General features: G+C 40.1%; 1 protein-coding gene across 2 annotated transcripts in view; it reads left to right on the top strand.

Annotated features, from left to right (window-relative positions):
• Nucleotides 1–18,289, top strand: part of ABLIM1 (actin binding LIM protein 1) — a 221,427-nt gene that overhangs the window by 152,799 nt on the left and 50,339 nt on the right. For both annotated transcript variants that reach the window (XR_012662910.1, XM_075108029.1), the window contains 2 exons: nt 12,108–12,195; nt 16,952–17,010. Coding sequence is in view for 1 of the 2 variants with exons in the window: in XM_075108029.1 (XP_074964130.1) it covers nt 12,108–12,195; nt 16,952–17,010 (147 nt within the window). In the remaining variant the exon portion in view is untranslated. The remainder of the gene's footprint in view (nt 1–12,107; nt 12,196–16,951; nt 17,011–18,289) is intronic.

Genomic DNA, 18,289 nt, shown 5'->3' with positions numbered 1-18,289 from the left:
CTGACAAATAGAAAAAAAATGGACTTCTGCCAAAAATAAAAGGCTTTGCTTTTAGCAGAATACATGTTAGTGGTCTGACATTTATTCAAAGTTACTCTATTTGAGACAACTATTTGTCTGCACTAACTATCCACTGGTTACCTTCATGTCCTTTGTTATATCCATTTTAAATTTAGTATAACATAAACATTTTGGCCAGAATTACAAAACAAGGATTCCTGAGAAATGTCTGGATGTAGTGAAATCCAGGCTCATAATTATGTACTGGTGATTCTGGAGTTAATGGCAATGTGGTTGGGAAGAAAAATATTCGAAGAAAATCTGTCCCTTGCCCAGATTGTCATCTGTTGCTTGTTGTGACCTCCTGCTGGAAGAGATTTCCAAAGGTAGCAGGTAGCATTGCAGTTAATCAAGGATAGAACCCCTTCTCTAGACTTTTTAAAGCATTATGGATCAGAATAGTCGGAAAAACGGTGACTTTTAGGATCAGTTTGCTACAAGAGCAAGCTCTAGTCACTAAAAGAAAAAATATTCCCTGCTCAATTCACTCCTAACATGTTTTCCTGTTAGAACAACCTGTGAGTCTACCAGGTACAAATTAGTATATATTGAGTGCTTCGTGTCTGCTTTGTTTCTTACAGGCCACCTCTGTTTCCTGTTCTCTGGTTATTTTCTATCAATGTACTGTGTGTGACCTCATGCTTAGTTCATTTCCCCCCTCTTTTGGCCTTTGCAACTTTTATTTCTCTGTTGTTCTTGGGACACTCCTTCTGAACTGAACGCAGACATCAGAATGGAGGCCAGGCTTTGCTAAATCACATGCCAAAGGTTGCACAGATCCTGAAACAGCCTTCTGACAGAAAACTGGAAAGGCAGTTTTGTGTTAGATGGACAAGAAAATCAGCTCCAGTTATTTGGATCTAGTGGTGTGCTACATGGAGGTCCAGCAGGGCTGGGAGTCTGAGGATTTGAGTTCTCTGCTTGGCTCTGCTGCAAGCATTGATTTTGATCCAAGGTGAGTTGCTTAATCTCCCAAACTCTGACTTGCTGCATCAGTTAGAAAGTGATTTGCACTTGCCCACTGAATAGGTTAACGTGAGTTTTGCCTCGTGCTACGCTGGTCTGTTTTCTCAACTTTCCCCATACAACGGAGCCCCGTCTCAGTGCTGGACCTTCTGGGTCAGTAGCAATTCTGGTACTGACACAGCACTCCCAATCCCAGAACTTCTCCTGGTGTTGCACTTGAACTGTCTCTCTGAACCACAAGCCACATCATCAAAAGCTCTCATCTAGCAGCAAAGCCCCTGCTATACTAGGGATTTTGTTGCTTCACTGAGACAGTTCTCAGTGAACTGATGCAACCCTACTGGAGGTTTTTCAAGGGTAAATTAGACCCTGACTCTAATTATTCTGCTGTTCTGGTCCAGACCTGTGCTCCCCCTAGGAGCAGCCTGATGCATGTATAAAAACTTCTCTCTATGTAAAGCCCACTGGAATGGATTTTAAGGTCAGAGGAACTGCTAAGATCATCTTGCTTGACCTTCTCTTTTCAAAATCATAGAGCTTTTCCCTCGAAACCAAATGAAAGCTTATCCTTTGGGAAATTATCCTGCCTTGTCACAAAGACTGCAGAATGATTGTAAGGCCACAAATTTTCCCTCTTGCTCCTTAAATTACCTTTACTTTATAGAAACTTCACCTTATTTTGAGGTTAAATTTGTCCAACTTCAGCTTTTTGACATTGTCATAGTTTTTTCAGTGGGATTGAAAAGCTCATGCTCTTCCCTGCTATTATCTACTTTTTTCACTTTTAATCACCTGTCCATTGTGACCTACTCATCTCTGAAGCCTCTCTCCAAATAGTGATTTGACTCTCAGTCCTTCAGGTTCATAGCTGAAGGCTCACGTTTTGATGGTTCTCCACTGAACTCTATTCTGTAAAGTCATATGTACACGCTCATCTGTTATAATGGTGAAGTTGCAGTGTCTGTAGTCAAAAGCAAAGCCTTTCTTTCTGCTTTGCCTTTATATCCTTTGTATACATTAAATGATCAGAAGAGCCAGCCGTTTCAAGTACTCTGAGAGCATTTTCTGGGAGATTAGTAACGATGTTCTCAGACTGCCCCTCTCAGTCACTGTCGCCCACAGCGTGGCCCCCAATCCCACAGGACCTAGCTTTCTTGATTTGCAGGCATATTATGTTAAACTATTAAAACATACGTGTTGCGTTTTGATAGCTTAAACAAGCATTGTCTTTGAGTCATCTGCAGATTTATGAGGAAAGGGTTTATATTGTTATCTTGGTCAGTAGTAGAGGTACCTCATGCTGTGGGTAGAAGGAAGTATTCTCTGAGGTATCTGGCTCAGCAGAGTCTCCCCTGCTTACACATCCATCTGTCAGTGAACTGCCTAGCTATAGTTTTCTTAAGATTCTTGAGTACGAATATGCACATGTAACACTGATCTTTATTTCTGTCTGTCTATAAATGCAATCAAATCATGTCTGGAATGGAAATAATTGCTAATTTTTTGAATTACAAATAACCTTTTTATGTTAGGATGTGGACTAGCTTACTAGCTTATTACTTGCTGTCAGGTGCAAGACTTTGATTTATGAAATTATTCTGTTGGATATTTTTAAGATACAGAGGAGGTTTGTTACTGACTTTTTTAGCAGGATTTCAGCAGGTTGGAGTCAGCTATAGTTCTACTGACTCAAAAAGTTGTTTCTAATTAAAGAAAGTAGTAGCATCTCAGTCTTCTAAGATACTTCCCATTGTTTTGGAGATATTGTTGCAGCACTGCAAATACAACTTCAGTTACCATGATCTCCTAATGCATATACCTCAAGCTCTGTTATTAGAAGTTCAGCCAGAGGGACAGGTTGAGGGAGTAACAGTCACGTCATGCAGAGAGTTAAAAGGAGAAATGTGTTATTGTTTCACACTTGTACTCACATATTCCTGATAACTCAGCAGTCTTGTTATCAACTAACAAAATAAAACGTGAAGATGACTTGGAAAGTGGGAGATTCCTGGTGTTACGGAAGATTGCATATTGTATGTATCCGGTACATAATCCATTTATAAGACTCCATGCTGTCCCTTGACTCATGCCATATAACTAGCACCCAGCAGCAAACCAAGCCAAGGGCTTGGCTTTGCTTTTAGCAGGCTCGAAGCTGTGTCTGGAATGGCTTTCTTGCCTTGCCGCAGAGAGACCGATCACTCAACCGTACAGCTCAGCAGACCTGCACAGCAGTCCTGGTAATCACTAGAGCTGTTTTACTGGCTGGTTGAGACAAAGTTATAGTTATGCCAGTATTATTATTAGGCTTTTTGAAAAGGCCCTTGGCACTATGGTAAAATCCATTCTGGACAAAATGTATACAAGATAATGGAATATTCAGTTCTTTAATGCTCTGTGAAGCCTAAAGATTACAGAAGACGTAGAAAGTCCACACCTGCACTTATAAACTGGACCTGTTCTAGCATTGTTCAGAAATACAGGAGGGTTTTGCATCAGGCCTTGCCAAATACTTGCTGTTGAAAAGTTCAAAATCAAAAAATGTTATCTGTGTAATAAACATGGTTTGAAAGAATTTAATGGCAAATGCTGGATTTTGCCTTCATATGCACCTAACACAAAGGGAGTGAATTGACAGATTTGTATTGTAATTATATTAGAATAAAACTACCTAGAAAATCCTGCAATTCACTTACCCTTTCACTAAAAAAACAGAACATGTGCCTAAAGAAAACACTGCATGCATTTAATGGTTAGCCTTCCTTTTCTGCAGAATATACACATTACCTTAATAAAATCTGGTACATATATTTCCTCTGGATTGTCTCGGATTAACTACCTGTCACTGGGATTAGGTTTCTTTGTGCATAAATGTAACCCAGGATCCTAACAGAGATGTTGCTGAAATCCTGGCAATTGGCAATAAAGCTGTGTCAGCTGTTGCTTTCTCCTCTGTACTGCCCAGAGTATTCTAAGTGGCCACTTTGGGCTACTGTGGCTACATTTCTTAGTTGAGTGGCATTACCTTCTTTATAATACCAACTCCCTGCTGTTAACTGTATAGATAATAGAAGTTCATAGCTTTGGTCCTATGTGTAGCAATAGGTGGATTTGCCCCATGAAGACAGAATGAGCAGCTCCCATAAAGACCATAGCTGGTAGTTAAGCATTTCACCTGTGAGTGCAGCTTGCTCAACATTGCATGTTGCAGGAAAGTGAGAACTCAAGGCAGAGCTGCCAGTGCAGTCACAAGTGACTGCTAAGATCTTACTGAAGTCAGTCCAACTGATACTCAGCTGCCATGAGGACTGTTTCTTCATGCCAGCAGAGTGGTTGTGCAACTGGGGATTTATCTAGCCTGAATCATTACTCATATCTTTGCTATACGGAAAAATGATATTCCAAGCAGTTAATAATTGCACTGCTATTAGCAGCAACTAATGAGTATAACAATATCATACGCTGACGGAATTAATGCTAATAAGTTACAAAGTTTATTATAGTCCCTCTCTTAAGGAATGTTCGCATGACATTGGCAGTCACTTTTGGGATGCTGGGAAGTATTTTTGTATAAAAATTCAGAAACCAGGCATGAATTAACAGTGCAGGTGTTCGTAGCAGCAGGACAGCTGCAGTTTTGCCTTACCCTTAGCAGCACAGCAAGCAGTGGAAGGCTCTGAGGGTCTTCCATGTCTTCTGCATGCGTGTTCTCATTCGGATTTACAGTTAGGGTCTCATGCTCCATTTCCCACTATCCCCCGGTGTGGTGTCTTGTGTCTTGCAGTGCCATCAGCCTGGGAACTGCCAGTGTGAGCTCTGCTTCCCACTGCTCATCCTGTCTCAGGTTGAACAGAGGCAGAGACTGTGCTGAGAGCTGTTTCTATTGAGATGTTGTGACAGTAGTGTTAACAACAGCTTTAGAAGGTCCTGGTTTTAAACATACGTATCAAACAAGGATTTATCAGGCTAGAATTTTTTCAATGTTTAAAATGTATTACACTTTCCTTCCTGTGCTAGTAACAGAAAATTATGGTAGATTCTGAAAATTTTTGCAAGAAAAGGAGCTGCACTTTTATTTTTGTATATGGGCACAGGTATTTGTAGTGGCTTGCTAAAAAGATAAGAGCCTGGGAAAAATGAGTGGACAGTTTGGGTCAGGATGTTATTAGAGGCAAATTTTGGTCTTCATACTATTTGTGATGTTCCGGTCACCCATGAGATCACAGAAGCCTGCAGAGAAGGAAACAATGGAATTTGATGTTATACCGAACATCAAACAAGGTTGAAGGTTCTGTGACCTCTGCAAGTAATTAAAATAAAGCTTCGCTGGAAGATGGTGGGCTACTGCCACAGTTCCTGTTTTACAATTCATGACATTCCTTAAGGGGTTTAAATGATGAGTCTGAGTTATTCTTTGTGCTGCTCCTTAGTCCTTAAGAGTTAAGAAATCAGGTCATTCTTCTCAGATAAATCTTCATGATAATTCAGATAATTCAGATAAATTCTTCATGATAAAACTAAATATTTGATTAGGTTTGTCCATCAAATGGGCCCATTATACCTGTTCATAAAAAAATTAAAAAAAAAAAAAGAAAAGGGGCGGGGGCTTTTACTCTTAAATGTACACTTAAAACTACACAGCAGTTTTTGTGGTATTTAAATAGTATTAGAAAAGTAAAGCTTTCTACGTGTTTAATAGCTGTTTGTCAGGTGATTGCTAAGATACCTTTGAACGGAGAGCGAGTGAGCGCAGCTGTGCAAATGTAACACAACAAATATGCACTTAATTGTGTCCTTTGGCCAGCAGAAAATGTCTGTTGGTAATTAGTTCTTCCTCTACCAGACCTACTGGCATGTGAGCTCTCCTAGAGGGATTCTTGTTATTGTTCTCTCTGGCTCTTGTTCACTGTTGTTCTGGAAGGCAGGACAGAAGTGAGTAATAGGAAATCTTAAGCTCTCACATTCACCAAAGAGGAAAACATTTATTTAATCAGACTAGAGCTCTACAAGCACCCAGACAATAAAAGTTAGTCTTGTGGGAAGCTGTAATGCAGGCACTTTTTATGCTGGGTTTCTGGGGCACGTCACATCAGCTTGCATGCAGCTGTACTCGTATCTCCTGGGTTGGAATCATTCTTGCAATACCCACCATTGCCTTCCCTGACACCTGTGAGTACTAGTACACTTTTGACTTCAGGAGGTCTCCACAGGTATCTTGATAAAGTGAAGGCAAATGAGTGTTTTTGCACAAAGTGTATAGTGCGATGGCTGTGTTCTGGGATCTTTCCCATTCTGGTCAATAGTAGAGGGTTATTACTCCTCCATTGGAGGGAGCCTTCAAAGTGCTCCGTAAAGAATACACAGTGGCTTTTAAAATGGCATTGCAGACTGGTTTAATCAGCCGAGGAGGATTTGTGTGTTTCAGCTGAAGTTATTTAAGAGAATAGTATGCTGGAAGAAGACTGAAAACTGATAGCTGTCACTCTGCAAAGGTTGAGAGAAAAATTTGGTCTCTCATTAGTAACTGTTTTTTTAGGTCTCTGTATTGCTGTGATGCACAATGGAGCTTGTACTTTTGTTAATGTTACTTGGGACATGCCTTCCGCATAAAATACACATGAAGCTCCGCTATGTAGTGCGTCATCCATGAATCCTGACCACTGAGCCTCTGACCATCATTCATAAGCTTTAGAGGAGAGGTGTTTACGTGGTTTTATTCTCAGGACTGGTCGTGAGGAATATTTTTCTGTAATGGTTTTTCTTGGTAGTGTTTCTCCAAAGTATTTTATGAGGGACATTAAATGTTATTTAACTTTCCTTGTAGACTAGGAAACTGAAGCTCAGTGTTGCTAAAGACTTGATTCCAGTATGAATCTTGAAAATACCAGAATAAATAAAACCTAAACACTATGCAAAATAATGTTAAAACCTATTTTTTGTACACGAATATGCATATAATGTGTATATTGTGTACAGTAGATAGTAATGTACAGAAAATAAATAGAACGCCTATATCACTGGTCAGCCACAAATCAGTGAGACTTGCAAAACCATGGAAAGCTACTCAAATTTAACATCTGTATATTTACATTTATAATGACACTTATACCTTTGGCCACTGTTCCTTCATTTTGCAATTCTGAGGCTCTGGAAGTATTTGATAAATGAGTACATACTATTACTTTTTTTAATCTACTTTTCTGCCTACTGTATTTAAATGGAATTTCATCTGAAAACCTATTTTAGATTTGTCGGTGTGGGTAGAAGATAAATAGGAAAGAAGAAATTGTCTATTTTTATAAATTGATAACTGATGTTCCTTGCTTCTACTGGAGATGCAAGTGCCAGTTGATTTAACAAAGAATTTATAAGCAGTGACAGCAACACGTAGGTTTAATATTTCATTTGACAAGAAACTTTGCTGTCAATTCATTCAATTCCATTTAAGAATTTATATGCAAAGTAAGAGTAATGATGTTCAATATTATTTTGGTTGATTTTAGCACTTCTAGCTAAGCAAAACCAAGGTATTTTCAGCAATGAATTCAGCTTGCTCAGACTTAGTTTAGGGACAGTCCTCTAAGGTAAGGGGTCATAGTTTAGTTTACACTTGATGGTTTGTATTGTCCTGAAGACCTCAACCAAAGCTGAAATAATTCAGAAGGGATCAGAAGCAATACGACAGATCAAAACCTAGTGGCTGCATATCTGTATTTTGAATAAGTGATTTGTTGCTGATGGCCAGGTACAAGGTGCCACCTGAGAACTCCTTGTGTAGCAAACTCACGGTAAGGGATTTCTCGATGTGAAGTGAACTTGAGAAGGGGTAAGGAGAGCTAGCCATAGTGGGAAGGAAGTGACTTTAACCCTCTTGCATCCCAGCTGAAAAAAATGTGCAGGGCAAACCTGCACTGAATTAACACTACTTGTTACAGCCAACAGGACTGAGATGCAAGCCTTGCAGTCCACAGCACAGTAGCATAAGATTACAGGAAGCTGTACATTGGCCATACTGAATGAGGGTTTAGTAGCCTGAGAGCTGAGCAAGAACAGATCTCTAAAACATGGGAGTATTTAATCCCCTGTAGATCCAAAAGCTTTTCCCAATATATTGTAAACGACTGATTTTTAGCAACCAGTTTTCTCATATGATTACAGCAAGTCAGGCATGGCAAGATTAGCCTCGATTTTGTTGAAGTCCAAATTGTTTTCCAGTGGATATCCACTGAAGAAAGGCTTCCACTCCTGAGCTGTAGAAACGTTACTGAGGCAGAAAACTCATGAAACAGGTTTGGAAGCATTCAGCAACAACCGCAGCTGCTGTGGCATGTAACTCCCAAAAAACCTCTCCAGTGCAGGATGTGTTAGGGTTCCTCTTAGCAAGCTTGTGTTGCTGGGGCATGGTGTTAATTCATAACTCGCACTAGGCTAAAATTTGGCCAGTTGTTTCAGCCTAGGGGAAAGATGCAATAAACTTGAAATAAGTCTCTTTGGCTGTTTTGAAGACACACATGTACATCGTTTAAACTATAACCTCTTGACAGTAGCATGTCAGAAGTTTTCCAAGACAGCAAGTCTTCAGAGAGGCCACGGGTCTGGTCTACACTTCACATTATGAAGAATTCTGGTTTTGTTTCTCCTATAAATAGCCTGGCTTTTAAAAACATGTAAACTGCTAATAGCAATTAACAGATGACTACTTGAATCCAGGTGCCCTTTTCTAAAGTATCCTCAAGAAAAACTTTGTGATGAGGAGAAAAATGAGTGGAACGTTTATCAGATGATCACGGCAAATGAAAGACTTGTTAATATTAGCATTAGATGGACCGGATACAGACTGTTTTAGGATGAAGCTAGTAGAAATAACTGACCAAAGTTGTTGTGAATTAACTGCAAAACAAGGAACAGGAATCTCAGAAGCCTGGGATGAGACTGCCAGAGTTGCTACTCAAAACCCAAAGCATTGGCACCTTTTGCTTATGACAGTGAAATGCAGCATTTGATTAAACATAAGTGCAGTATGGCTTTCTTGTTCCTAAACAAAAAACAAACAAACAAACCTCAAAAAAAAACCCCAAACAATACCACCATGCGTCAAAGGCAAAACTGGAAGAACAGAAACTGAAACTGTACAGGTGTGAATGTGTGATTTTTCTTTTTCCACATGCCATGGTTCTCTCACAATATAGATATCTCAGCTGGATTCCAACTACCTTTCTTCAAACTCCATTGCCTTAGATGAGCATCAGGGTGCTTGGTAGGAATGATTTCTTTATAAAACCTACTTCATCTGATAACACTTATGTACAAAAGTTTCAGTCCTTTGTGTCTGGGAATTTGGTAAGTATCTCACAGACACAGTCCCTTCTCAGATGGGCTATCTCAGAGGTTACTTAATAATAATATAACAGCCTCTGTACTCTTTCCAGTTCAGACTATATAGCTGCTTAGCTACCCTACTGATTACCTTTCAAGAAGCTATGGATTTTAATTCAGAAAAATCCATATGCCTACTGAAAATTTGAGCTCTGTTAAGCAGCATCACAACAATGCTGCAGAGATATTCTTTAGTTGGATGAGAGAGGCAGAGCCCAGAAAAGATTCCTGGTTTTTTATTTCAAATCTATTTTTCAATTATTGTCTTCCTGTTTTGGAGAAGATCCTTTCTGGCAGTGATTCAGCCTTCTTAGGAATTTTTTATATCTCATTAACTGGGAGCGGTTCCCAGGACATCAGATTTGCCATCACCTTTAAATCAAATACGTCTGAAATCACTTGTGACAAGCAGATCTGTGGGCCCCACTCTGCTGAAGAACTTCAGGAATGCTCAAAAGTTGAGATTTGGGGGTTTTGCCAAACACAGATAAAATTGCTGTTCCTCTGTATGTACAATATTATTTGCATGAAGTAGAAAGTGCAGAAAAAGATCTTGGCTTCTACTGAATGCTGAGCTGTCTGAATTTGAGATCTACCTTTGAACCCTGTTCAGTATTCGCAGCCCTTAGCTGCATATATATACAAGTAGCTGGTTTTTGCATATCTGCATTCAAGATCAGAATGCCTGTGGTTTGATGCCAGCGTTATAATTCAGGTACATTTGGAGATTCATTTTCTTAAATTCCAGTCTTTAATGGACCTGACGGGGCACCTCAGGGGTTAAATAATGGCTATAGTGAGAGTTAGAGATGTCGAGGACAGCAATAATGTAAATGATAGAAGGAGAATGAGTATTTGCTGTGTTTTTCCTTCTCAGTACAATATTGGTTTTGTTGCTGCAAGTCAAGCATCAATTCTGTGTTTCATCCCTCATTAGCTTTTCTTCCTTGAATAGGCATATCTTGTAGTGACCTTTCATTCTGCCTCTTACCAGAGCAGATTTTTTGCCTGATAGCTCTAAAACTGCTGGGCAAAAAATACTAAATCACATTAGTCTCCCTGTTTGGTGGATGCTGTCCTCTAAGGAGCTGGAATCAACAGCAAAGGCAGTACCTCAGTAAGAAAAGTGCAGGGTTTTTGCAACTGAAGAGTCAGTATATGGCTAAACTAGCAGCACACTTAGTCCTCTTCTCAGGCCTTGTATTGCTGAAATTCCTGGATGGGAATTGTTCTTAGAGACAATGAAAGATAAATAGTCATGTCCACAAACACCACAGTGTCTGTGTCTCTACCGTTCCCAACCTTCCCTAAAATCAAACCCACGTACTCTGCTACTAAGGCAGGAACAAATGAGAATATTAACATTAAATGGTGCACCTTTACCTGTAGAAGGGCTGGGTGGTAGATCTGGTTCTCTGGTAGTTTTCAGGTACTTTAATCCATATACTTCAGCATCTCATATAAATACTAAGCCTATAAAATCATTGTCAAATGTGAACCAGAAATATGTTATTACTCATTTCAATAGACTTAAGGAAGGGTTGAATTTAGTAATGTTAGTCTTGAGTATAATGAAGTAGGAGATGGATCTGATGACATTTTACAAGTCAGCTACAGAGTAAACAGATATCTTATGCATATATAATATCTCAGTGGATAGGAAATATTTTGTGAAAAAGGATTTGAGGTTAACTTGTTTGGAAAGCCAGATACAATTTCAAAGACCTTTAGAATTTATTGCTTGTCAGTATTAAGGGTTGTTTTCTAGGATTAATTATTTTTCATTAAAAAACCCTGATGTGGACATTGCATGCTTAGTTTCTGATGCAAGGAAGTTAATACATTGGTTGCTTTGGTCTCCTAAGGTGAAGAAATCACATTAATATCTGTGCCTTGTTTTTTCCTGTCCTTATAGGCCTTGTTTATTATGGGTATCATTGTATTTAAGAGAATGAATGGCTCAGTGGATTTGGATTTAGGTAACAGGATCTAGAGTAGCATCTTTGCATCAGTAGTTCAAATTCATCTCATGCTGTCTGTGCTCGTGTAGCTTCTGAAGTCAGGCATCTGTGAATTAAGTTAGTGGTCCCTCAAATGGCTCTAGAAAGGTCACTCTTTCGATGCCCATATCAGCAGCGTTGGGAAGAAGGCCAAGGAATGAACTAGCAGGTTGAAAACTGTTTTTCATTGTCTGAATTCATCCGTAACAATGGAGCAACTGAGAAAATACATGTTGTTTGACAAAATGAGGAGGCAGCAGGTTTACACAAATATCTACTGAGGTGTGACATTCATTGCCTTGGACTGTTAGACAGATGGGAGATTTAAAAAGGTGTTGGGCAAATCATGGAGAGTAGATAGATTGTGCCATAGCCGATAGCTAGGAATTCTTTAAACCACTGGTTACTTGAATAGGAAGGTGTGAAGAGGAAAGGCTGTTGTGCATTGTCTTGTTTCTTACAGCCTTTTACCCCAAGTAGTCACTGCTCGCCTCTGAGGACAGGATACTGGACTAGACAGGCCTTTGAAATGAAGAAGTATGCCAGATCTTACATTCTCATAGCTATTGTCACACCATAAAGGCAATGTTGTATCATAACAGGTGAACTAGAAGAAAAATAGTAATAGTCTGTCAGCAAATAATGAGTGCTCACAAAGCAGTGCAATGCATTGATCCCTCATTTCCCTTTTTCATTTTTGTTCAGGCAGGTGACAAGCATTATCATCCAAGCTGTGCACGATGCAGCAGATGCAACCAAATGTTCACGGAAGGAGAAGAAATGTATCTGCAAGGTAATGATGTCCCCATTCCAAAACAAGAAAATCAGACTTTGTAATTTTTCTGTCACAGACCTCAGGATTTATCAACCATCCCCATGTAATATGGGCAAGGAAGACTAGCCATCCTACCTTCATTACGTGTTCTCATACTTTTTCACTTGAAACCCTTTCAACCTAGTAGGTGATCATAATGGTGGATTTGCAGTGACTCTGCAGCCTAGCTGAGGCAGATTCTGTTTTCAAAAGCTGTGTATCAAAAATGAAATTTATTAGGCTGACTCTGGATTTGACATCTCATGAGTAGCTTAGCACACAGACTGGCAGATGAGATACCAGACAAAGTTAGAGGGTTCCCCCTGAATTCTCTGATCAGTTTCTCTGCTCTTCTGGACCACACTCCAAACTGTAAAAGGCAATGGAAACACTTCCAAAACTGCAGTGAGCTTGTCTTGAATCATGTAGTTCTCATTCTCACGTGCTGCACTGACAGATTGTCTCCTCTAGTTCTTAATCATATTTTCTTGCCTTGTCTATTTTCCTTGTATTTGGTCACATCTCTCTTTTTGTTCCTAGTTACTTTATGTCTTTCTACAGTCACTTCTTTCCTGTATGTTCATTTTCATCTCCTCTTTCTTTATTAACGTCTCACACTCCCAGGTATTACCAAGCATGATTTTTTTTTCATTATCTTTTCCATAAAAAAGAATGTGCTCTTTTATTTGACTGAAAAGTGTCATTGTTCTGAACTCCACCTACTCTCCCAGAAGGTAGCATGTTAACTATTAATCTCCAGTTATTTTTATTACTTGCTGTAGTAGTAATTGTTGTTGGTAGAAAGACATACAATACACATTTATGCAAGCCAGAAATCAAAGTGAAAAAGGCAGATTCATACTGGGATTTTGTATATTATGCTTGTTTTAGAAAACTTGCTTGATATACCTGAAAGGACTGTAAATGAATAGGAAAAAAATTATGAAGTGTGGTTGCAGCCATCTCTTGAAATCTTGAGGAGACATTCCTTCTGGAGGAATACCAAATTAAGATAATATTGGTAAGGAATTCCTCTGAAGCTAACTTGTGTTATTTTGTAGTTTGCCCTCCCTACCAGTCCATCTCTCTCATCTCTTGCTGACCTTGTACCTCAGTCATCCTACTCCAGCCGTGCACAGAACTGGATATCGAATTGTGTAGCAGCTCTGCATTGCAAGAGTGAGGAGAGGCTGAAAGAGGGCTGGCTAGGAATACTGCCTTCTGATGGCAAATTGGAAAGTCTAATTTGAAAGCAGCAGTTATGGCATCTGATAACTGTTAATCTTCTTGGTTTCCTCACATCACAGTATGATAAGTACAGGCAGAGTTCAAGGTGAGCATCAGCCCAGCCTTTGCTGTTATTAGTAACAGCTCTTTGCAACTGATGCCATTTGCACCAGTGTAGCAGGGTTGGAGTTGGTGTTGATTGGGCTGGCTGTGGTGTAAATTTCTGCAGATCCAGATAAGACAGAAAGTATTGCTGCTACTTAAACAAGGCTAGATTTTGTCCTGGCCAAGTTCAGGTGATGTGAAAGAGGAGAGGAGAGACACCTGGCTCCTTGATCTGCCATCATTCTCCTCTTGGCTGTATCTCTCCTTCTGTGATTCTGAGTTAATGTTCTTCATGATCACTCTGTTCGAGAGGAGGAGCAGACGAAGTTGCAACGCTTTATTGTTCACAAGCTGTCTTTTGACTAGATAATGTTATTGCTGAGTGTGCTCCAGACTGTCCTGCCAAAGCTTTCCTTGCTGAATTCAGCTTACTTGTAAGTGTAAGGGAGCTAAAAGCCTTTCCTGTGCAAAGCTCTCAGCTGAACTCTATATCCTGACTCTATCCAAATCATTTACCCTAGGGTACAGAATAACAACATTCCAAGCATTTATCTGAATTAAAAATACAACACCACAATGCTAAAGCTAGAAACAAGCTCACATTATTGATAAAATATATGAAAGCAGGCAGCTTCCACCTCACTTCCAATTGTCCTCTCCACAGGACATTAAATAAAATAAATAAATAAATACATAAATAAAATAAAAAGCAATACCACGGTGTTGGTATTGCTTTGAACACTAGAGGAGCCTGACAGGTTTGTGGTAGCTACTTATATTAGAAATATGTGGCAAACCTGCAAAAGGAGAACACGATAAAACAAGCTGTTTATTTTGGGGCTTTCTATGTTAAGGATGGCTTGAATAATGCTAGAAGAAGCACTCTGGCTTTGCCCTGCTTCAACACAGGAAAATGAAAAGGAAGTAGCATCATAAACTTTCTCTTTCCCACTGACTTCCTAGTAATATATTACTATATGTACTGCCCCAGAAGACTGTTGCTGAACTAGGATGTTGCTCAGCATTTAGAGGGATGCTTCACTTGATTCTCACACAGGCTTTCAGCCTTATTCCATGTGTAAGTAATAGCCCGAGTTACTGATTTTGAGAGCTGTATGTTGAAACAATGGTACGTGCAAAGTAAAAAGCTGATTGAAAAACACATTGGTTGGTGTCTGCCAATTGAGCAATCAAACATATGTTACGAATGGGAATAACCACAATTTGCGGGACTGTTTCGGATACGAAAAAGAGCGGTAATGCAGCTTGAGAATTTGCTCTGTTCCAAGCATTTCAAAATAGATTGACATGTTTGGATGAATAAAATCTACAAGTGGTAGATGGCTCAGAGTTCAAGATCACAAAAAAAATTAGCATTTAACTTCTTAGGCCTGCTCTTTCTGATTTGTATTTTTACATTTCACATATTTCAAACCTCTTATCATTTTGTAAAAAAAACCAAACAAACAAAAACCCCACACAACCCCAAACAAACAAAAAAAACCAACAAACCAACTCACAACCCTTAGCTAAGTTTCATCATGAAAATGACACCCAGTCATTGCACTTCTTCACTTTCAGCAGCTCCAGCATTCTCCTGGGATGTCCTTAAAATTGCGCCAGTTTGTGCTAAGTACTGCCTGAAAATGCAGCGGCAGGTTTTTCTTTGATGGTGAGGATGGTCTAATAGAAAAGAAACTGAGGTACAGAGGAACAGAGATAATTTTTCTCAGGGTCATACAGGAAGCTCACAGCTGAATTTGAGAATTGAACCTAACCCTTCTCAGTCTTAGTTCATCAGCCTTATAACATGAACTCCCTTCCTTCTGAGTGCCTGACCTCCTAAGCAAATGCACAGGGCATGCTTCTCTCTTGACCTCGCAGGCTCTGTGGGGTTCTGGCTCTGAGGCTGCTGTTTGTTTACAGAGAAGGCTGTAGGTACGCTTCTCCCTGTTGTCTGATTGTTTCCCTCTGCCAAATGCACAGTTTCTTCTTCCTAGGCTTAGTCTCAAAGCCAGGCATCTCAGACCTGTGATCCAGAGTCACAGCGTTCTCTCCAGTCTCCTGATGATGATTACACTGTGTGCTGCTGGGAAGTGAAATCATTCCTGATGGTCTTTACTTCTGTACCAAGCCATGTAAGGGCTTGTTAGAACAAAATTTGTGGCAGCCCTGACCCATACCTCTCCTGGACTCCAAGGGTGGGGTTTCCTCTGACTGCACTTGAACTAACAGTCACCAGCAGGAGACCTGGACTTTGCTCTGGTTTCTTTGTGGACAGAGTGAGTGAAGAGGTGACATTGCCCCCCTGCAGACAGACAAGGCTCCGTATTGGCTTTGTGGTGACTGGAATGAAGTTGGAATTTGGCTGCAGCTGCAGTCAGTGTTAAAAATCAGCACTAGCTTCTGCTCCATTTCAACTTGGCTAACACCTGCCAGCAGCTTCCCAGCAGTGACCATAGTTTTCACTCTGCTCTGAAGGAGAACTGAAATGGGATGGAAGTGCTGCTTGCCCCTGACACAGCTCAGCCCTTGGGGACAGCTGGATATTTCCATTTTTAGAGCATAAGAGAGAATGCCATGTTTTGGGACACAAACAGCAGAGACCTTGCCTTTTTTAGTAGGATGAATAGCTCGGCTATGCTCTGTGGAAATGCCAGTGCAACACATGCCATTAACCTTGCAGAGCAAGGGGTAGAAATGATGTGTGTGCCAATGGCAAGTACGGTAAACTGTGATCTAGGGAAAGGCTCTCTCACATGCTGCTTTGCACCACCTGCATCATACTGGCCTCTCTAGCTTAGTGCAGTGGGTGAGACACAGCCCTGACTTTGCTGTGTTGTGAATTTTCTAACTTTGCTTTTTCTGTTGCATTTTGCATAATTGCAGCGGAGAGGTGATCTGAGTAGGACTTGACAGTAACTGAACGATACCTATTGCTCAAGGAAGTTATAGGACTTTCCCCGTATTAATGGAGTTAAAATCAGAACTTCCTTTTTACATGTGATTCAGTACATAAGGGGAGAACAGATCAGGTAATCATGGCCCAGTGCTTTTGCTCTTACCTTCCATCCTGCCCAGAGGCACCCTCTGTCTTTCAGTTCCTCCACCTGGTGCTTGCTGACTTGCTGCTTGAGTCTGTTTGAGTTTTAATTAAGAGTATGTGCAAAGTGCTTTCACAACCTCAGGAAAAAGCTGCTGTAGATGGGCCAAGGATTTGAATATATTTTTTTGTTTGTTTCACTTGTATTTCCCATGAGCTAGAATTGAATATGAATTACTTGCATAGTTCATACAAATTAACCATCTAATGCAATGAAGGGATTCTCTTTAATAACTGACTTGTTATGACTGGAAGTCATCTGCTTTACTCTGAATAAAAAAGTGTTTTTACCTCCCTCAGGTTCCACTGTCTGGCACCCCGACTGTAAGCAATCCACTAAGACTGAAGATAAGCTACGGGTAAGCTAAATTTGTGGCAGTGACACACCAGATATTTTGCCCACACAATAACTGAATGCTGTTTTTGAAAGAGTGACTTTTCCCATGTTTTTTTCACATAGCTGTCACCACTCTGGCAGAATAAACAGTGGAGGCACTTGAGAGATATTGCTCTCGTTTTTAGGCTCACCACCTTCACATACCTGTCTCAGTGCACTGCCTTAAAGATAGTATCATTTACTGACATACATACATGGCAAAGTCACTAAATCACTTCATATCTCAATTTTTGTGAGAGATAGTCCTAAGGAGAAAAGGTGAATAGGGCAAATGCTATGATATATTTCAGTATTTTTGCACAGCTGTATAACTGCTCAGTAGTTATCCTCTGTTCTGTGTGGTTATTTACAGCATTTAGACAGTATGGACTCTTCTTCCTTTGCCATCCAAATAAACCCCAGCCTAAAGTGGTCCTAATTTCAATGCCAAGATGATCTGCAATTACCCTTGGAGTCACCTCAGCTTATCCAGACAAACTTTCTGGATGAAATGCTTAATGGCAATAATGCTGCACTGATAAATGCTGGAGCCTGGCTTTTTGCATGCACCAGGCAATTCCAAGCCCATATTCACTAATTTGTCTGTTGGACAATTTACTCTTTTTGATGTGTCAGTTGGCCCTTTGAACTTTGATAATTTGTCTGGATATGAATATTAGAGGCTGTATATTAATAAAATGTCTTTCAGACAAGGAAGCTAAAAGTTACTGGCATGGAGATACATAGGATATCCTGTGGGTTGTGTTCTTTGTATGGCTCATTCACAGGAAGCCACGTCATTTAGAGTTTGTTCAGGTGCACCGGTCTGTAAAACATCCCCTGCAGAGAATTTACTATGGTCATAGGTAACATGCAAATAAATTCTTGTTGAGCAGAGTTTATGGTAGTGTGAGCTGTACCGGTAATACAGAAGTAAAATTGGTCGTAGATGGGCAGGGGATCTAGCAGGGCCAGACATCACTGTAGGTGATCCAGCATTTGCACATTGCTCTGCCCTGACTTGCTGTAAGAAAATGAAAAATTATACTGGACTGGATTTTCTTCCTCATCTAACAATTTGAATGTAAGACACTGTTTTGGCACTGCTTAAGTGTCAGAACACTTGTGCTTTGTAGTGAATGGTTGGGGTAGAATACCTCCCTTTCACTTGGTCCCAAGAGTCTTATCAAAGCACTCCTGACTACATTGTGGCCCTTACGAACCTTCTCCAGCTGACCTTATAAAGTTGGCTTCTTTCCATT

This window comes from Phalacrocorax aristotelis, chromosome 12 (genome assembly GCF_949628215.1).
Source record: "Phalacrocorax aristotelis chromosome 12, bGulAri2.1, whole genome shotgun sequence".
NCBI classification, from domain to species: Eukaryota; Metazoa; Chordata; class Aves; order Suliformes; family Phalacrocoracidae; genus Phalacrocorax; species Phalacrocorax aristotelis.
Note: the sequence above shows the minus strand (reverse complement) of the source record. Positions and strands in the feature narration are given on the sequence as shown.